This window comes from Armigeres subalbatus, chromosome 2 (assembly GCF_024139115.2).
Source record: "Armigeres subalbatus isolate Guangzhou_Male chromosome 2, GZ_Asu_2, whole genome shotgun sequence".
Lineage (NCBI taxonomy): Eukaryota > Metazoa > Arthropoda > Insecta > Diptera > Culicidae > Armigeres > Armigeres subalbatus.
Genome location: NC_085140.1, coordinates 246,883,206 through 246,903,237, shown reverse-complemented (window position 1 = coordinate 246,903,237; position 20,032 = coordinate 246,883,206). Strand labels below are relative to the sequence as shown.

At 41.6% G+C, this 20,032-nt stretch overlaps 2 protein-coding genes across 2 annotated transcripts; both read left to right on the top strand.

Annotated features, from left to right (window-relative positions):
* Window positions 1-3,967: 3,967 nt before the first annotated feature.
* Window positions 3,968-11,417, top strand: LOC134212033 (uncharacterized). Its single transcript, XM_062689530.1, has 4 exons — window positions 3,968-4,203; window positions 4,267-4,338; window positions 4,410-4,475; window positions 4,535-11,417. Exon 4 carries the CDS (start codon window positions 4,640-4,642, stop codon window positions 11,201-11,203), a length of 6,564 nt encoding a protein of 2,187 aa, XP_062545514.1. The 5' UTR covers window positions 3,968-4,203; window positions 4,267-4,338; window positions 4,410-4,475; window positions 4,535-4,639; the 3' UTR covers window positions 11,204-11,417.
* A 1,225-nt stretch (window positions 11,418-12,642) lies between these two features.
* LOC134212032 (zinc finger CCCH domain-containing protein 11A-like) lies at window positions 12,643-14,855 on the top strand. The gene has a single exon (XM_062689529.1). It carries the CDS (start codon window positions 12,952-12,954, stop codon window positions 13,402-13,404), a length of 453 nt encoding a protein of 150 aa, XP_062545513.1. The 5' UTR covers window positions 12,643-12,951; the 3' UTR covers window positions 13,405-14,855.
* The last annotated feature ends 5,177 nt before the right edge of the window (window positions 14,856-20,032 follow it).

Here is a 20,032-nt window from a genome sequence, read left to right as displayed (position 1 = left end):
ACTACACGGTTAAATGACTTTACCCATTAATGGGTACTATGTTATTGTTGATATTATTCCCACCGTGAAAAATTCACCCATTTTCTTGAAAAAGCGCCACTACCCATTAAAATGGGTAGTGGCGCTTTTTCAAGAAAATGGGTGAATTTTTCACGGTGGGAATAATATCAACAATAACATAGTACCCATTAATGGGTAAAGTCATCTAACCGTGCAGAAATAGAAGAATTCTACACGCAAAAAAATGTTGCGGTCGAAACTACCATTCCGAGGGTTAATTTAAGAATACGCACCGACGATTTTCAGCAGACAACAAACCCGTTTGATTTTACCATGCGCGCAGTAAAAATCAACTGTGGTCCTGGTGGAATGTTGTTGCATGAACTGAATCAGTGGTGAATTTGTCCGAATGCGTGGTTAATTTAACTGAAAATTTGTGGTTGTTTTAAAAACATGGCGTAGTCTACAAAATAGTAACCGTTACCATGGAATTTTTTTCAGTGTAGACAAATCGGGACCAATTTGCGATTTGGGCGTAACTTATTTTGTAAACAAACATTGGAAGGGGAATTCCTGCTAAAACCAGAATTTTATGAGGAAACCACGGTATGGATCCGACAGATTAATCTTTCCTCTACCGGATAAGGGAATTAGTTTGGGATGAAAACGCTTGCATTCTCCGGAATCCATGAAACAATGTTTGTTTACAAAATAAGTTACGCCCAAATCGCAAAGCAGTCCCGAAATATTTCAAAATTTAATAGTCCTTAACATTTGAATTACATATTCGGAAGCTTTAAATTTTTTTAACATTTTCCAAAAACTTAAGTTACTATCATACAGTTCGGAATTTTTGACGTAAACTACCTCTAAGGGGAAACCTCGGAAACAGGATGCAAAAATGTCCAAATTGGGGATCGTCACGAAATCATGTAAGATTTCAAACTTTAATAGCGACTTTATCTTTCGATGGATTTTCGAGATTTTCTTATCAATAGCTCTGGAATCTTTCCACCAATTCGCTAAGAGCAAGATTAGCGGTGGTGAGTTTAAGCCGTTTGGCAGCTTGACACTAAGTGTCGCTACCGGTCGCTACTAAACGCGCTGCTATAACAGTAGCGCGACTGACAGGTGACCAAATTTGGTAGCGCGATAAGAGCGCTGCTATTTATTTGAATTGTAACGAGTAACGAAACTAAAATGAAAGCGCTGCGCGGGTGATTAAAATGCTCGCGACCGATAATGATGCTTTAATTGTATTAAAACCATTGATTGTCAACTTCAAACTACAGTCGCGATTCGCTGGTTGCGGGCCCGACCTCGACCCAACTAACGAATTCGGTTTTTTAGTTGGGCTAACTGACAGCCATTTGAACACGTGTATTTCGACTTGAACATCACAAATGATGTTCAGTGACACCCAATCCCATTTTCCGCAGGCTACTGACATCCTATTGTTTAGCCCATCGCCAGATCGTAGCCAGGATGTCCTAGGCTATAATATTTTTTCATACTGCGCTTCAATGATGACAGCGGTCTATGTCTATTGATGATGATGACACCGCGCTTGTCACCGGGTCGGTTTTCCGTGTTTACATTGAATTTTGACGTACGGTTCCTTTTTAGTTGGGCCATGACCCAACCAGCGGAGGCCCATCTAAAAAGTGGTACAAGTATTAAAATCCCAACCGAATTCCGACTGTATTGAAAATTTTAGTTCTTTCACGCCTGGTAAAAATTTCAGAACCAACACATCCCGTTCATGCATCCCCAACACGGACATCAGATTGCTATAACGTACGCACGTTTTGGCTCACCGCTTCATTTTCTCTGTGCATAAAAAGAGTCGTGTCTTTGTGCACGCGCGTCATTTTTGTTCCAGATTTCACGGCGAGTGAACCGCTCCGCAGAAGCGTGGGCCTTCTGGTAGCGGTATAGTAATAACAGCTTGGTGGCGTTGGCATTCGGTGGTGTGTGTGGCGATCGTGGCAGTAGCAGCAACGCGTCATTTATGGTCGAGATTTCATGGAGCGTGTACCATCCGGCATTCGGTACACAGAAAGAAAAATCATTAGCAAAATTAATAAAACCATTGGTTAAAATAAAAAGTTTCGTTGGTTCTTTTTCGTAGAGAGTTGTGTATGTTCAGAGCGAAAGTCAGCAAACTGTTGACAAAAAAGTTCAAAGCCACTTGGCACCCATCCCTGCAATAAAAGTATATTGTCAGATTTTCTGGATATGATACACTGCGCGGCGTTTGTAGTGTTCCCAAATGGGTACTTGCACAAAACTTCACGCGGCGAATGACTGTCGAAAGGTACGGCCGCGCCAAACGATATGCCGCAATGCTATTCACCCATAAGAATCAAGTAAACGGGGTGCAGAAAGCGCGGCGGTACCTTTCATGAAGGGTTCGCCGCGTGTAATTTTGAGAAAATCAGGCAATATGCACTTTTAAAATGAAAATGTCAAATCAAAAAAATGACGCTGTAAAAATAAGAAAGGATTCTTTTTTTATTTTCAGATGAAGTTCTCCACAAATTCTTCCCAGGCGTGCAAGAGCACGCAACTCAGGTTCAGTTCAATCAAAGTTAATTGCCTATTTCCGGGGATTAGACGAGCTTGAGCTTGACGACCGACTGGCAAATAGCTTACACAACCTCACTTGATCAGTACAGTTGCTGATGAAGAATGTGTATAGCCGCCAGACATTCTAAATACTCACGCTCCTCTAATGTGGACGTGTACAATACACATGTGGAAGTATTGGCTTGAGAAAATGGATTGTGAGTGATTTGACTATGCATCGGTGTATTAACAAGGTATTAAAATTGTCTTGACGAATTGTTGGCATATTGATAAATTATTTCGAATTGAAGTATTGAGCAGATTTTTTGTATTTTCAGGTATTTTTTCATGTATTTTTTATGCATGTAGGGTAACCAACTTGATTTGGACCCCTACACTGCCAAAAATATTTATATAAGATATATGCACAGACAAACAGACATAACACTCGTCGAATTTCCATCGTTCACTGATTAACTGGTGAATTCAAATAATCATTAGTTGGCCAATCGATCACTCGTGGCGCGCGCATCGTTTTTGCTCGAGTTCGACGTTTGCTCACTACCGCCATCTGGTTCGTGATTTGCCCAACTAACTGAAATGAACAGATGTCGTTAGTGTTTGAACGACGATGAATTTGATGAGTAAATGTTCAATGTGTTATGTCTGTTTGTCTGTGATATATGTGTCGCCGTTATAAATTTTTGCAATAGCTTCACCCTAATATAATCGATATATGTAGTACCACACATAAATTAAATAATTGTTGATTCGAGACCACACATAAAGTTCATTTGGATAGAATGGTTATGTGTGCGCTGATATACATCATAAGTTAAATCTATGGATTTTTGCCAATAAATATGTGTGGATTTTTAGTAGTGTACACATTTTGGACCCACTTGGTGTTATTTTCTTGATTTCTGCACTAAAATCAATGCCGCTGGTGATTCCCCCATTGGATTCTGAAAAATAATATTGTTCAGCATCTGTCCCACTGGTTTCCCGTGCGAAAATAGCGATATTTAGATGTAATTTCGAGGGAATTAGTTTGTTTAAGAGGGCGAGCGTTACAATGCGTTACGCTTAAAAATATACATCACTGAAACTCTCAGAACGTACACAATAAGTTTTTGTCGAAATTGTGAATTTAAAACGTAGGAATCTTCTCATTGATGCATGCCAATCGAAAGACTTTGCTTCGGCTCAATTGACCAGGGTAAATTATAAATTCGACTTTCTTCTTCTTCTTCTTGATGGCATTACATCCCCACACTGGGACAGAGCCGCCTCGCAACTTAGTGTTCATTAAGCACTTCCACAGTTATTAACTGCGAGGTTTCTTGGCCAAGTTACCATTTTTGCATTCGTATATCATGAGGCTAACACGATGTGTAACGAACCCACTGGGCATATACGTGAGTGAGTTCAGTACCGCCCCTAGCTGTCAACGTCAGGTGATCTTTGGCAGGATAAAACGATACCAGAACCTGAACGGAAAACAAAAATACACAGATAGTCACGTGCATTCGAGATATTTTCCAATATAATATTAAAACGTAGTGAATTCGACAACTAAACTTATCTGCTACTTAACTTAGGCCTAGTTTATGCTTATTGTTAATGAAAAGAAAGGTAAAATGAACTCACATGCAATTGTTCTGAATTATTAAATACTTAACCCTAAACTTGCTATAGGTGCCTAAGAACATAGTACGGTTGAGTGATTAGTAAGCTAAATTAAAAAAGTACGCTATTGAATTTCTACAAGTAAGTGCTGATCATAATGAACTTAAAGCTAATGAATAAATACTTAACATTAATGGGACTACCACACATAGGTCACATAAGAAGAACATTGAAGAACTAGTTTCGGAGAGGACAAAAAATAAGAAGAAAACGAATATGTGAGTGAAATATTGTTCTTACAGACACACACCTAAACTAACTTATCAATATATTGCAGTTTTGAAGCTGTCTATCACCTGCTATCGGAACTCATATTCTTCATTCATACCTCCGAAACAAACTTCAAAAATATTCTGGTGCGAATATTGAGCATTGACTGAAGATGGATTATGACATCGGTAAGCATTGTTCCAAATGTGACCGATCTGATACTGCGGACAATCTTGTTGGATGCGACAACTGCGATACATGGGTGCACTTCGGTTGCGCTGGAGTGACGGACTCTATCGCAGATCCGAATCGCAGCTGGAAATGCGATAGATGTAGTCATCAAGTAGGAGATTTAGTGTTTACTGATGGTCGTTCTTCAACAAGTAGACGGTCGGCTCGTGCAGATTTGAATCTGAAACTACTTGAAGAACAGAAAGCTATGCGGACCAAGAGAATCCTGGAGGAAGAAGCAGCTCAGGCATTCGCTCGACGGAAGATTGCTGAAGAAGAGGAGAACTTCCTGAAACAAAAGTATGCTATACTTCTTGCGGAAGCAGACGACGCAGAGGATGGTGCAAGTAGGAGGTCAAGACTGAGCAGCCGAGCCAGTCGCGAGAAAGTACGCTCATGGCTTAGTGGTCAGGAAGTAGGCGCATCAAAACAATTTGTAATAGCGCCATCCAGCAGCATGCCAGCAGTGGTCGTATTCGCAGAGGCAGCCCAACCGTCAGCGTCTTCAGCATTAGTTCTCAGTGCGACGTCAACAACGAACGCCCCAGACGTTGCAACAACAAATATTGGTAACGTTCCTTCAACAGTCGCTACCGGTCCAGCATCGACTTCCACACCGAACTCTGCGGAGGCTACTATAATGGCGCTCTGTGGGGCGGAGACTAATGTTCCCGGTAAATACGTATCATGCACCGAAATATCGATTAACCAACCACCGGTGAGTACTCCTTTGTTACCCAGATGTGATTCACCGCGTGGAGTTTCGGTTGGTCTCAGCTCTGCTCCAGTAGGGAATAGCGGAAGTGTTCCTTCAATTGTCACGAGCTTCCCCCCCAAATCGTCTCTTGCGTTCCCTACGAACTCAATCGTCAAAAGTTCATCGTTGAGAGGTTTCAGCTACACACCAGTTGTGTGTAATAATGGGTCCATTACACCTTATACCGGCAATGCACCAACAGGACTTGATAGTTTAGTTACAAGCAGTGTATCCACTGGCTTTACTAATGAGGTAATTATAAGTAGTGTACCACATCGTGCCATTAAAAAATCCGTACACACTGGCGTGGCAGTATCGGCGCTAAGTAGGCTATATGATAATGTGTCTCTTATGGACAATACGAGCGTGGGTACATCCATACCAATAAGTTCAACAAACTTAGTTTTGGCGCCAACTACAACACGTGCGGTCGAAACATACCCGGTTTCGTCTCAAAACTCTGCGATGTACAAAGCTGTGCTAAGTTCCGACTGTAGCTCCACTTGGATAAACAACAAAATCATCAGTACGGGTGTCAGTGGTGTGCGTCAACAAGGCTGCAACCCAGTTCCATGTTCAGCAGGAGTAGTAACGATGCCCTTCAGCAACTACGGCATGTCAACGAGTTCGAACGCCCCGAATCAAACTACACACAGTATTGCACCCGTCCAGATGCAAGGGAATGCTTTCCAACCAACATCCTGTTCTGCATACTTCGGTAACTCTGCAGCTAGTCAGTATCAACAGCATCAACATCAGCCACAGGAACAACAGTTTCAACAGTCAAGTGAACATCGTGGCCCCTCGAGTGAACAGCTAGCGGCAAGACAAGTTATGCCACGCGAGCTTCCAATGTTTTCCGGGGATCCACAGGAGTGGCCTTTGTTTTACAGTTCGTTCCGTAATTCTACAGAGGCATGTGGATTTAGCGATGCGGAGAACCTGGCAAGACTTCAACGGTGCCTCCAAGGAAATGCCCTAGAGGCAGTGAGAAGCAGACTGCTGATGCCACAATCGGTGCCATACGTCATCAACGTGTTGCAGAGGTTGTACGGTCGGCCAGGTATTCTTATCCATTCACTTTTGCGAAAGCTCAGAGCGGTTCCCTCTCCGAAGGCCGAGAACCTGCATTCTCAAATCACATTTGGTTTGGCTGTGCAAAACGTCGTAGATCATATGTCCATCGCCAACTTAACAGATCATTTAGAGAATCCGACATTGCTTTACGAGCTAGTGGAGAAACTTCCTCCACAACTAAAAATGCAGTGGTCGTACTTCAAAAACAGATGGTCGCATGCTAATCTAGCAACGTTCAGCGCATTCATGTCCGAATTGGTGGTGATGGCTTCGGACGTCACACTTCCGATTGATGCCAAATTCGGTCACGCGGGGAAGGACAAGCCAAAATTGTTCACTCATTCGGAAGATACTCAGCCGATACTTCCCTCGATTGCTGAGAAAAACGAAGCAGACTCAGTAAACAAAACATGTTTATATTGCGCGGAAATTAACCACGAAATAGCAAACTGCGCAGAATTCAAAGAACTAGAGATCAATGATAGGTGGAAAGTGATCAAGCAAAGAAACCTATGTAGGAGCTGTCTGATACCTCATCGCAAGTGGCCATGCCGAGCAAGGAAAGAATGTGGCGTAGATGGGTGTGAAATTTACCATCATAAACTGTTGCACACCGCTCGATTTTCTTCGCTGGAGAACCCGAAAACAACCTGTGGCGCAAAATCGAAAGCTGTTGTCCATCAAAACATGCACAGTTCTATGAAATATTCTCTATTTCGTTACTTGCCGGTGACGATTCACGGAAATGGCCAACAAATCCAAACATACGCCTTCTTGGATGATGGATCTTCTTCCACTCTGTTAGAATCTAGCATTGCATCGTCGTTAGGTATCAAAGGGCCAACGGATTGCCTCTCACTTACTTGGACAGGTAATATATCAAGAGAGGAAAAGGAATCCCAACGCATCAGTGTAGTAATCTGTGGCGAAGGAAAAGAATTCATTCTCCACAACGTGCGCACTGTACGAAAGCTTCGATTACCGACTCAAACGATGGAATACGATGAATTACAACGTTCTTATCAGCACCTGAAGGGCCTGCCTGTACGCAGCTATACGAACGCTTCCCCGGGAATAATTATTGGAATAGAGCACGTCAAGTTATTAACTTCGTTACGAGTTAGAGAAGGTAGAGACAACGAACCAGTGGCATCCAAAACACGTCTCGGATGGTGTATCTACGGGAAGAGCTTGGACAGCGAATCAACTATGGAGCAACCGAGCCTCCATTTGGACGGTGAGAACGGCAATCGTGAACTACATCTTTGGATGAAGCAGTTCTTCGCCGTTGAAGAGTCTACCGTGACTATCAAACCAGAAGCCGAAGAAGACAAGCGTGCACGGCTAATCATGCAGGCGACAACTCGACGGGTGAATGAGGCTTACGAAACGGGACTCTTGTGGAAGTACGACCACGTCTGCTTCCCTGATAGTTACCCTATGGCACTACGACGGAAAGCGCTAGAGAAAAAGTTGAATAAGAATCCAGCCCTTGAATCAAAGGTTAAGCAGCAGATATCTGAGTATGAGAGCAAAGGATACGCCCATCGCATTACACCGGATGAGATTGAATCTACAAACCCGGAGAAAGTGTGGTACCTGCCTTTAGGTATTGTGCAAAACCCTAAGAAACCTTCAAAGTTGCGGCTGATTTGGGACGCTAAAGCTCGCGTGGATGGAGTGTCATTTAATGACATGCTATTAAAAGGACCGGATCTCCTGGTGGCGTTGATGGCAGTATTATTACGCTTCAGGCAGAGGAACATTGCCATTGTAGGAGATATAAAGGAGATGTTTCATCAGATCCACATCCGCAACGAAGATAAACAATCGCAGCGTTTCATTTTTCGTGATAACCCAGAATCGAAGCCCGAAATCTACATCATGGATGTCGCTACACTCGGGGCCACCTGCTCACCTAGTCTGGCGCAGTTTGTTAAAAACATTAACGCCAGGGAGTTCGCAGAGAGCTATCCCAGAGCCGCTAGTGCAATCATACACAACCACTACGTGGACGACTTTCTAGATAGTGTAGATACGGAAGAGGAAGCCGTGACGTTGGTACATGAGGTAAAACACATACACTCCCACGCAGGGTTTGAGATCCGAAATTTTAGCTCCAACTCTACAAGAGTACTGAACATCATTGGAGAATGCGAAGCGCTACAACAAGTTTCCATGAACCTAGAAAAAATTTTAGATCTGGAACGGGTATTGGGCCTGATTTGGCAGCCCAAAGAGGACATCTTCACCTTTGATTTAAACGGTCTTAATGAAGAGATTAAAACGTTGGTCACTAGGTCAACTACACCAACTAAACGCCAAGTCCTACGAACAGTTATGTCCCTGTTTGACCCTCTAGGCTTAATATCTCATTTCGTCGTGCATGGGAAAATCCTGATGCAGCAGATATGGAGATCCGGAACTGCGTGGGACGACCCTATCGCAGTTGAACTGCATAACAAGTGGAAGTGCTGGTGTGAGTATATGCTGCGCTTGAATGAGGTAGCAGTTCCACGCTGTTTTTTCAAAGGAGTAAAAGGTGCTACGCTCCAACATGTTGAGGCACACTTGTTTGTAGATGCGAGTGAAGAGGCTAGTGCAGCAGTTCTCTATTTTCGCCTCATCGATAACAGCACACCACGGTGTGCATTGGTAGCAGCGAAAACGAAAGTCGCGCCGTTAAAACCACTTTCTATACCTCGGCTGGAGCTACAAGCGGCGATGATCGGAACCAGATTACTTGATTCTGTTTTGAGCTCATTAGATTTCCAGGTTAAAAAGCGCTTTCTGTGGTCGGACTCATCAACTGTACTCTCTTGGTTGCGATCCGACAGTAGAAGATATCATCAATTTGTTGCATTTCGTGTGGGAGAGATTCTCACTTCTACTAGCGTGGATGAATGGCACTACGTGCCATCAAAACTAAATGCTGCTGACAAGGCTACGAAATGGAAAGATGGGCCAAGTTTCGACCCAAGAAACATCTGGTATAGCGCACCTGAATTTCTATATAAGCCAACAGAACAATGGCCCAAGGAACCGACCCAGAAACAAATGGATACCGAAATAGAATTACGTGCGGTTTTTCTGTTCCATCGCATAATGCCGAAACCTTTGATCGACGTCTCCAGATTCTCTAACTGGCATCGACTCCTGAGAACAGCAGCCTATGTCTTACGCGCAGTGCGTTTGTTCAAAGGAGAAAGGGGGTCTAAATCGGATTACTTGTCGCAAAAGGAACTACATGCTGCTGAATGTTTGATGTGGCGGCAGATACAATCCGAAAGTTATCCTGATGAATCTACAATATTGCAGAATAATCAGAAAAATCCTAACAGCGCTGTTCTAATTCCGAAATGTAGCCCGCTACATGGGCTGTCACCATTCATTGACAAAACCGGTGTCATAAGGATGAACAGCAGGATCATCGCGGCGCGAACCGTTTCAGCTGATACAAAGTACCCAATACTATTACCGAAAAATAATCCTACAACCCACCTGCTCGTCGAGAACTATCATCGGCTGTTCCTACACGCTAATGGAGAAACAGTTTGTAACGAGATGCGTCAAAAGTTTCATATACCTGGATTAAGGAACCTTATACGTCGGGTGTCAAAGCAATGCTGGAACTGCCGCGTTAGAAAGGCTACACCACAATCACCAATGATGGCACCCCTTCCAGAAGTGAGAGTTACAGGATTCGTACGCCCATTCACCCACACCGGAGTGGACTACTTCGGGCCGATACAGGTAAAGCAAGGACGGTGTTTAGTAAAACGATGGGTGGCGTTATTCACGTGCCTCACGGTACGCGCGATACATGTGGAATTGGCTCACAATCTCTCTACACAATCATGCATTATGGCGATAAGACGATTTGTGGCACGACGAGGCTCCCCCAAGTCATTCTATAGTGACAATGGGACAAATTTTGTGGGAGCCAGCAACATATTAGCAAAACAGATCAAAGACATCAACGAGGAGTGTGCAGTAACCTTTACTAACTCTGCGACCAGCTGGGAGTTCAATCCACCATCGGCGCCCCACATGGGTGGATCATGGGAGCGCATGGTACGCTCTATAAAAACAGCTATGTCGGCCATTGCGAATCATCAGCATCATCCAAGCGACGAAGTCTTGCAAACGGTAGCTACGGAGGCGGAAGCGATTGTTAATTCTAGACCATTAACGTATGTCCCATTGGACTCAGCAGAACAAGAGGCTTTAACGCCCAACCATTTCCTGCTGTTTGGTACCAGGGGCATAGTTCAACCAGCAACTTCGGTTACTTCAGTAGGAAACAGTTTGAGGGATAGTTGGCGCCTTGCGCACTACTTGGTGGATCAATTCTGGGGTAGGTGGATACGAGAGTACCTACCCACCATAACTAGACGCACTAAGTGGTTCGATCCAGTTAAGCCGCTAGAGGTAGGAGATCTAGTGCTGGTCGTCGAGGAGAACAAACGCAACGGTTGGCTGAGAGGACGAATAGTAGAAGTGACCAAGGCATCGGATGGTCAAGTTCGGAGAGCAATCGTGCAAACAAAGAATGGCTTCCTAAATCGACCTGCGGTAAAGATAGCTCCACTGGACCTTCGGACATCTGGTCGGTCCAGAACTACACGGGCGGGAGGAGGTAACGAACCCACTGGGCATATACGTGAGTGAGTTCAGTACCGCCCCTAGCTGTCAACGTCAGGTGATCTTTGGCAGGATAAAACGATACCAGAACCTGAACGGAAAACAAAAATACACAGATAGTCACGTGCATTCGAGATATTTTCCAATATAATATTAAAACGTAGTGAATTCGACAACTAAACTTATCTGCTACTTAACTTAGGCCTAGTTTATGCTTATTGTTAATGAAAAGAAAGGTAAAATGAACTCACATGCAATTGTTCTGAATTATTAAATACTTAACCCTAAACTTGCTATAGGTGCCAAAGAACATAGTACGGTTGAGTGATTAGTAAGCTAAATTAAAAAGTACGCTATTGAATTTCTACAAGTAAGTGCTGATCATAATGAACTTAAAGCTAATGAATAAATACTTAACATTAATGGGACTACCACACATAGGTCACATAAGAAGAACATTGAAGAACTAGTTTCGGAGAGGACAAAAAATAAGAAGAAAACGAATATGTGAGTGAAATATTGTTCTTACAGACACACACCTAAACTAACTTATCAATATATTGCAGTTTTGAAGCTGTCTATCACCTGCTATCGGAACTCATATTCTTCATTCATACCTCCGAAACACGATGATACTTTTATGCCAGAGAAGTCGAGACAATTTCCAATCCGAAAATTGTCTACACCGGCACCGGGAATCGAACCCAGCCACCCTCAGCATGGTCTTGCTTTGTAGCCACGCGTCTTACCGCACGGCTAAAGAGGGCCGAGAGCCGTCGACTTTGAAGAGACTAAATTGGGGCTGTCCAAAATGTGTACATTTGGGGGTCCAATATATGTTGCACTGTCCAAGACGAAGAATATTTTCATTTCAGAAAATGGTAAATTTCACCGGTTTATCAATAACTGAAGCCCATTTCGAATTTCTATTTCATAAAGACCTTCATCTTTGAAATTATGCCGTTTCCGCCCGTATCGAACCTGTATTTGAATAGATATAAGCATATATTGGGAAGCACTTCCTCTAGGGGTCCAAAATAGGACAGTTACCCTATTTACAATTCAACTGATTTATACAGTTGATTGCTTCTCGGTTTGTGTACGTAATAATGTACATGAATCAAATCAAATAAATAAAACAAATACTTTTTTTTACGTGTAATGCCTCTACTCACTCTTATGGCAAAATCTCATTGCTATCTGTCAGACTGTGCGTGAAACATGGCCGCCAATCACCCCTTCTTGTCCCTCCCAGTAAAATCCCATAAGGAACTGTCAGACTGTGCGTGAAGAATTTACCTTCGTAGTCGAATTTCAATCTTCAAGTTTACTATTATCTTTTCTCCGTGCATTTTTAATCAAAAACGGTAAAAACGAGCGATGTCTTCTTTACCGGCACGATATAATTGCATTACTGTCAATTTGACAAATGCATTCTGATCGCCATCGCAGAAGCATCGCAGGCAGATAAATACATAAGAGAAAGTGACACGCTCTTTGACAGGGGTCCATTTTACATAGTGGATGGAAGAGTAATTTTGTGTTATTGTATTATTATCCAATTTTATCGTGAAAAAAGTTCGCCATTCAAAGTCTACTAAACATAACACATTGCGCTCTGTCCGGAACGTCCTTCGCTGTGCGAGTTAGCATCGGTATTCGACGTCATTCTGCAGCAAAAGCAGCACCAAGCGACGACGGCAGCAAAAATTGCTCTCCGACCACGAAGGCGAAGACTTCCACGGAAGACACCACCTGTGCAGAATCAACCATTTATGGATCTACCAAGGAATTTGCATGATTGCTACTTCTTCTACTACTCGACATGTAAAAAGGGAACGAATTGCGAGTATCGCCATGAGCCAGCTGCGCTTGGCCACGAAGAAACCTGCAAACTGTGGCAAGAAGGGAAATGTTACAACCGGACGTGCACCATGCGTCATATGAAGATTGAGAAGCCACGTTCGGCTACTCCGTGCTTCTGGGAGGATCAACCGGGCGGGTGCCGAAAGCCGCACTGTGTGTTCCAGCATAAAACTCCGAAACCCCAGGCTCCTCCATCACATCCGGCAACAACGAGCAGTATGATGTCCCAGGTGGCAGCCCAGGCCGCTTCCGGAGCTCCTACAGCCAGCGCGGCTGGCACAGCGCCACATATGATGCACACCACTTCCCCGGCGGTTGTTTTGGACTACAACTACGCTACTCTACTGCCCCGCATCATCTAAACTGGACGGAGGAACGTAACGAGCGGAGCGGATCTTCCAGGGCCACCGTGGAAGAAGGAGGAGAACGCTCGAATGTACGCAGGAACAGGGGTAGCTTGTTGAACCATCTTCTCCGCGCACGTTTGGATCCCGTTGCGCCAGCGCAGTTGAACTTTCTTCGTTTTGGAACCGTTTGTACTTTTGCTTTGTCCACCCTCCCCATCATCCTCACCCCGGAAACGTAAGTTAATTTAAATTATTCACCGTTTGTTTGTTTAAAGAAAAACAGCCCGGATCGAAGTGTAGGAACCGGAACTTCAAATGCAACTACATAGTGCAATAGGATTCGTGTTGATAAGCATTTTTTGGTAGATTACGATTTAGAGAGAAACGAGGCCGGTTCTGCTTTCACGATTGCATCTATTAATGATTATTATATCCAGTTTAGTTATTTAGGTATTAATTGTTTTTTTTTTGAAGGAAGTGATTATGAATCAACAATGAAACTATCTTATATTATCACGTATCTTGTTATGAAGTCTAATGCATTATTATCCTTATTTATATATGCCTAATTGTGTAATGGTAGGGAGGAGCAAGGATTCTTGGTTTTTCTTTGAGTTAATGCACTTTAAATTGTATTTCATTGAAGCAAACTTATATAGCCCTAGTGTAGTGAAATTGCTAAACAAAACTAGTGAAAATAATCGTCATCAAAGCTGAGGCAAAATAAAATAAAAACTTTGAATAAAACTCTGGAATCATCCACTTACCACTCTTTAACAAAAAAATGTAGGATTTCGGAAGCTATTTTCTCCCCAGCGTTATTAAATGGGGGAACGCGTTCACAATTTTCGATTTACATAAAGAAGTATTTTGCGCATTTGTTTAATTTTTTGTTTATTGGTTTATAGACAAATGCAATTTTCGTCCTATACATCGCCGTGTGCAGTATTCTGAACATTGTTGCCTTGAAGTTGGAGTTATCCTTCATTCACAGTTTTCTTATATATTTTTTGCAAACCTGGCACAAGTGCATTTTGATTCACCAATATTTCAAAATCTTGTATATCATAGGGTTAGCACTCTATGACTCTATACTCAGGAATGCCAGAAAAGTCACCACCCGAAATTTTGCTACACCGAACATGGATTAAGACCAAGCCACTTTTAGCATGGTTTGTTATGTAGACGACTGAAAGCAACTAATTATTTGTTGTATTTCAAACTCTAATATATTATTGGTGACCCATATAGTTATTTAATAATGAATAGAAAGGATCTGAGTCATTCGGGGTCTAAGTCGTTTCCCCATTTGATTTTGCTCGAACAAAAATGTATTTTGAAAGGCATTTTTCAATTTTTCTTTGGCTCCCTTGTGAAGAATGCGTATAGACTAAATGAAACGAAAACAATTTCCGTGTTCGCTTTTAGATCTCGAGGATGTAGCTTATCAGTGTTGGAACAAATAATTAAATAAAAAACACTCATGGAATTCTCGGCTGTTCAATGGAAATTGATCGGCACTGCAGGGTTGGTGTACTCATGACCTAAGAAAGTAGCTGTTTGAATCGTTTGAATATTAAAAATCAGATAAAAGATAGAAGTCGACGTTGTTATAAGAAGCAAGATTATCCTCGAATTGGGGTGCTATATAGGCAGTCTTTAATAAGGTATGGATATTTTTACAACACAACATTGAAGATTAATTGCATGAACAGTATGCGGGTTGCATCTTCTTTCGACGAGTATAAATCGCCTTCATTTGCGTTGAACACTGCCTATGATTGCGAACCAGTCCCATTTTTGCTGATTTTCCCGCTCTATGGCACTCGTATGCTATCATATGCAGCACAAATGTATGAATAGTGCTCATATACTATGTTCCATGATCCCAATTCTCATGTCGATAATTTCAAAAACTTGTTATTCATTTCCGTAGCTTGAACGAAGCAATGAAATTAATTCGGTAGGCGTTACAATCAACTAATCTAAATGGCAACAATATTCGAACACAGCACACCTGAAAATTGTTTTTCAAAAAGTATAATCCAGAAAGTAGTGAATGATTCGTCTCGTTCTGGTGATGTTCCTTAAAAAACAAATATCAGTTAAATAGAAACAGCAATAAAATTAGGGCACGTTATAATACGCGATCCTTATTAATTTATTTGTCTAACTTGTCGCTCATAAAATTAACAAAAATGGTCTGCTTCTTCCGAATTGTTCTTCAACAGAAACTAAGCAGAAAGATTGCTTCGACATAAAACAGTCCACTATACAGCACACAACATGACTAAATTATTCCGAAAAGATAAAGAAAATAACGGTGAAATCCCCTCGTTGTCTGTTCTCGAAATTAGCTTTGAGTAAAATTCTCTCAACTAATAAACGTTTTACGTTAGGAATTAACAGTGGAAGAAAGAACGATTGAAGCTCGAAGCTTTTACTCTATTCTAGCATAGACAGTTTTGAATCCAGTAGGAACACACTCACTTATATACATACATTAGAACAACTACACCAACACAATTACACACACACATATACTAACATGTAACAATTATAATGAAAATAAAAATAGCCGAAAAAAAAATGTATATTACTTCTTGAACAGTTGCACGACACAGATCAGATTAATAATTAAAAAAAATAAAATAAAAAGCCACAATAATCGTGAAACATGTTAGCTAAAATTATTGAATGAATAATTAAACCAACCCAAAAGAAAATACTAACTAATAAATTGACGTACAGAGAGGATAACTAAGGAAGCGACAAACCCGATTAGAAAATTTGCAACACAAAATTGAGCATATATTGAAAGTACCACAACAATATACCGCAAACTATAAAACTGCAAAAACAGAAAAAAATATAATGAAAACAAGTTTGGAAGTGTAAGTCTAAAATTATCAATAAAGCAACAGAAAACAACAGGAAAGGGTGTTTCATGTTTGGAAAGAAGGCCGCCTGAATGATTGTTTGTCTCATATGTAGGTGGACTCCGTTATTAGTTGAATTCTAATAACGAACCATTAGGCTAAGTTGTAGAAAAACCTTCGCACTAGAAGTCCACCATACAACATATTTTGAAATTCAGCTTCGGGAATGACAAACTACTAAATAATCGAACGCAAATTACTGAATGATCGTTAACATCCTTGGGTGGCATCAATGAACTAACCCGTCGAACAATTTATTAGCCTATTTAGATTACGAGTTCAACCACTTGATAACAAGTATCTTGATATAAAACATCATGTGCATTATCCGCGACGTACAATGTTAGCAAATGCTGGGTAAAGCGTACCATTGGTACTTCGCGTACCTGAAGGAATAAAATAGGCATCTCGCGGTCCTTAGCCTCTTCCCAGCAACTCCCACCCCTACCTCCCCGTGGTGCTGGTCGGGGTAACCAACCCCGGTGGTAACAATAATGGTCATATGCTGACAGAGAAGGGGGGTTTTCTCCTCTCCGGAGGTGCAAATATTAGTGAGCGTCTGTTCTCCGTGTCAGGATCGGCTCACAACAGCGTCTATTCTCCATGTTAGGGGCGACTGATCATCGTCGGAGTGCCAGGACTCTAGGTGAAACTGTGCACCACGGTCCACCGGGAATATGGAGTAATGGTCCTCCGGAAATTTAGGGGGTTCGGACAGTGGTAACGGAATCCAACAGAGATAAAACTTGGATTAACAACAGTTTAATTACACTCAACCCTCTTTTTACGGCAGTTTTTTATACGTCATTTCGTTTTACGGCCTCCTTTTTACGGCACGTGACGTAAAAAGAATTTGAAACATTATTGACATCCAAAAGTAAGCCTATAAGAAGGCACTCTTAGAAACCCAAAGAACAAAGTAGAAGCTTTGTATATTCATCATTTGCCTTAAACAATTGTTACGTTCCAGGACATTCAAGAATTTCCTGGAGTCTACACGCGTAACCAAGGACCTAAGGTCTACAAGCGTAACGAAAGAGCTGTTATCTCTTGTAAAAAATGGTTTATGCCCTTTTTGATATATTAAACCAAATTCCGTTCCATGTCATACAAGAATTCCCTGGAAAATATGTCTCGAGGTCTACCCGCGTTACCGAAGGGCTGTTATCCCTTTTTTAAAATGGTTCATTCATTATTCTTTATTGTTTGATTCATCAACAGACAACTTAGGTCCTAATGATGCGTATCCTAATTGATACTAAAAAAGTATTTATAATAAAATCATCGTTAATTATGAAACATGGCAGAATAAGCCCTTGTAAAATTACGAGAATCGTCTGTCGGGATAGATTAAAATCAAAACATGGGGCAACCTCGTTGAATGTTGAATGTAGACCCACCATCGCTCCACGTTGTCCGTAATTCGTTCTTCGAAAAGGTATCCTCAGCATTCCGTTATTTCGCAGTGCCCTAGGTCGAACGTTCAAGTTTACTAATTCCAGAATTTCAGGGCAGTCGATTCTGCCTTGGAGCGTAACAGCAACGACCATGGCCCGTGCAATGGCGGTACCCCGTTTGGCATAATGCCATATGGCATAATGCCGTTTGGCATAACGCCGTTTGGCATAATGGCCATTTGGCATAAGGGCCGTTTGGCATAATGGCCATTTGGCATAATATGTATGCGGTGTCAAATTGAAGGCCATTTGGCATAATGGCCATTTGGCATAAGGGCCGTTTGGCATAACGACTATTTGGCATAATTTGTATGCGGTGTCAAATTGAGGGCCGTTTGGCATAATAGCCATTTGGCATAATTTACACACTGTTCCAAATTATTTGCCCAGGAATCTACTTCCCAAGCAACCAAAAGTTCGGATTTTACTTAAATTTGTTCCTAACCGAACCAATTGGTTCACTTTTGGTTCACATTGAGTTCCAAGCACCTTAACGGAACTTCAAAGTTCACTTTTGCGCTCTCACCATACAAAAAATTATTTAAAATGCGAGCTGATTACGCCAAAACATCCCCTCTTATCCGAACTTTTGGTTGCTTGGGTTACCATCATCGGAGGTGATTTACTCCGATGATGCTAAGTAGACTTTAAAGCTCTAAAGATTATACGACAATTTGCGGTACAACATTCCGCGGTAATCCATTTCTTGATGTACCACATCGCGATCATTACCATTGCGCAATATTCCATTCTGCGTTTTGTATCATTCCGCAGTTAGAATTATTTTGCAGTGAATCGTTTTGCTGCCAATACCCGAGCAAATTCGAGTATTCAAAGAAGGCAAAATAACACATTTGGCGTTATACCGGGCAAATGCGAGCAGTTATAGAAGGCAAAATAACACATTTTGCCTTATAACAGGCAAACAAGTGCATCACGAAACGGTACACCATAAAATTGTTGATACAGTCAATCCTCCATGAGACGATAATAAAGGGACCATCGGCTCAAGGAAATATCGAGAAGTGGGATATAAAATCCTTAAAAAGCTTCCCGAGCAACAAAAGTCAGCCAAAAATGGTTGCAGCAACTTGTTTGTGACCAAATCTGCTCACAGATGAATTGCAGTAATCTATGTGAAATATGTGCTGCTAGGGTTTTTCAAGGGACCATCACAGAAACCCATAACATATTTTATAATATGGCATAACTTGCTTCCATGGCTCGATATTGAGTCATAGAACATCGTCTCTTGAAGGGTTCACTGTATATCACTCTGAAGATTATTCACTTCAACGCATTATCATTTTCATTTCCTATAATTCACCCTTCTTTGAAACGCGAGCAGTTGTTTGTTTATTTCAATAGAATTTTTGAACTGACCATTTCTTGAAAGCCTTGGTAGCAAAACTTTTATTCACTTTTTCTGTAATTTACCCTTCTTAATTGCCTATGAATTGTTGCAAACGGCAATTAATTTGGAATCGTATATAAATTATGCCAAATGGCCTTTATGCCAAACGGCCCTCAATTTGACAACGCATACAAATTATGCCAAATGGCCATTATGCCAAATGGCGTTATGCCAAACGGCATTATGCCATATGGCATTATGCCAAACGGGGTACCGCCAACACCAATCCGGTTGGTTTTCCAAGAAGTCAAAACCATTACTTGAATAATTTTTAAGATTGTGGGGTAAAAGTACGCAGGAACCGGTGGGGCATGAGTACGCATATGAATCTTCAAGTTATGATGTCAAACCCGTATCTCCGGCCGAAATAAGACTTCTTCCAAAGCGTAAAGACTCACAAGTTTTTAGGATAAGTTGAAGTAGTTCGGTGTTAGAAAGGACTTAGCGAACAAAGCACTGAAGCGAAATAATGAAATTGTATTAGGACTTGTTGTACACCTAAACATAGTACGAAAACACAACTTCATCTAAATAATAATTTCATTTAATCAAAAGAAACATTCATAAATTACGGAACGTTTAGCTGGGAGGGGTTGCGAGATGTGTGACGATCCATATATTTTTTAGAGGATTCATACAAATAGTGTAAGATATGGAGGGGGGGGGGGAGGGGTGATGAAATAGCCAAAATTTACGTTACGTGATTGGTGGACTTTCTTTAACGCGAAACCTGATATATATTTTTACCTCTGTAGTTTTTTGTATATATAAAAAACAATGGTTTTTCGAATGAAAGTGCACTCCCTCCCCCTTTAAGAGTTACGTAATCTTTA

Bases quoted from the DNA above. Each gene is read 5' to 3' on its own strand.
- LOC134212033 (XM_062689530.1), top strand. From the start codon at position 4,640: ATGGATTATGACATCGGTAAGCATTGTTCCAAATGTGACCGATCTGAT.
- LOC134212032 (XM_062689529.1), top strand. From the start codon at position 12,952: ATGGATCTACCAAGGAATTTGCATGATTGCTACTTCTTCTACTACTCG.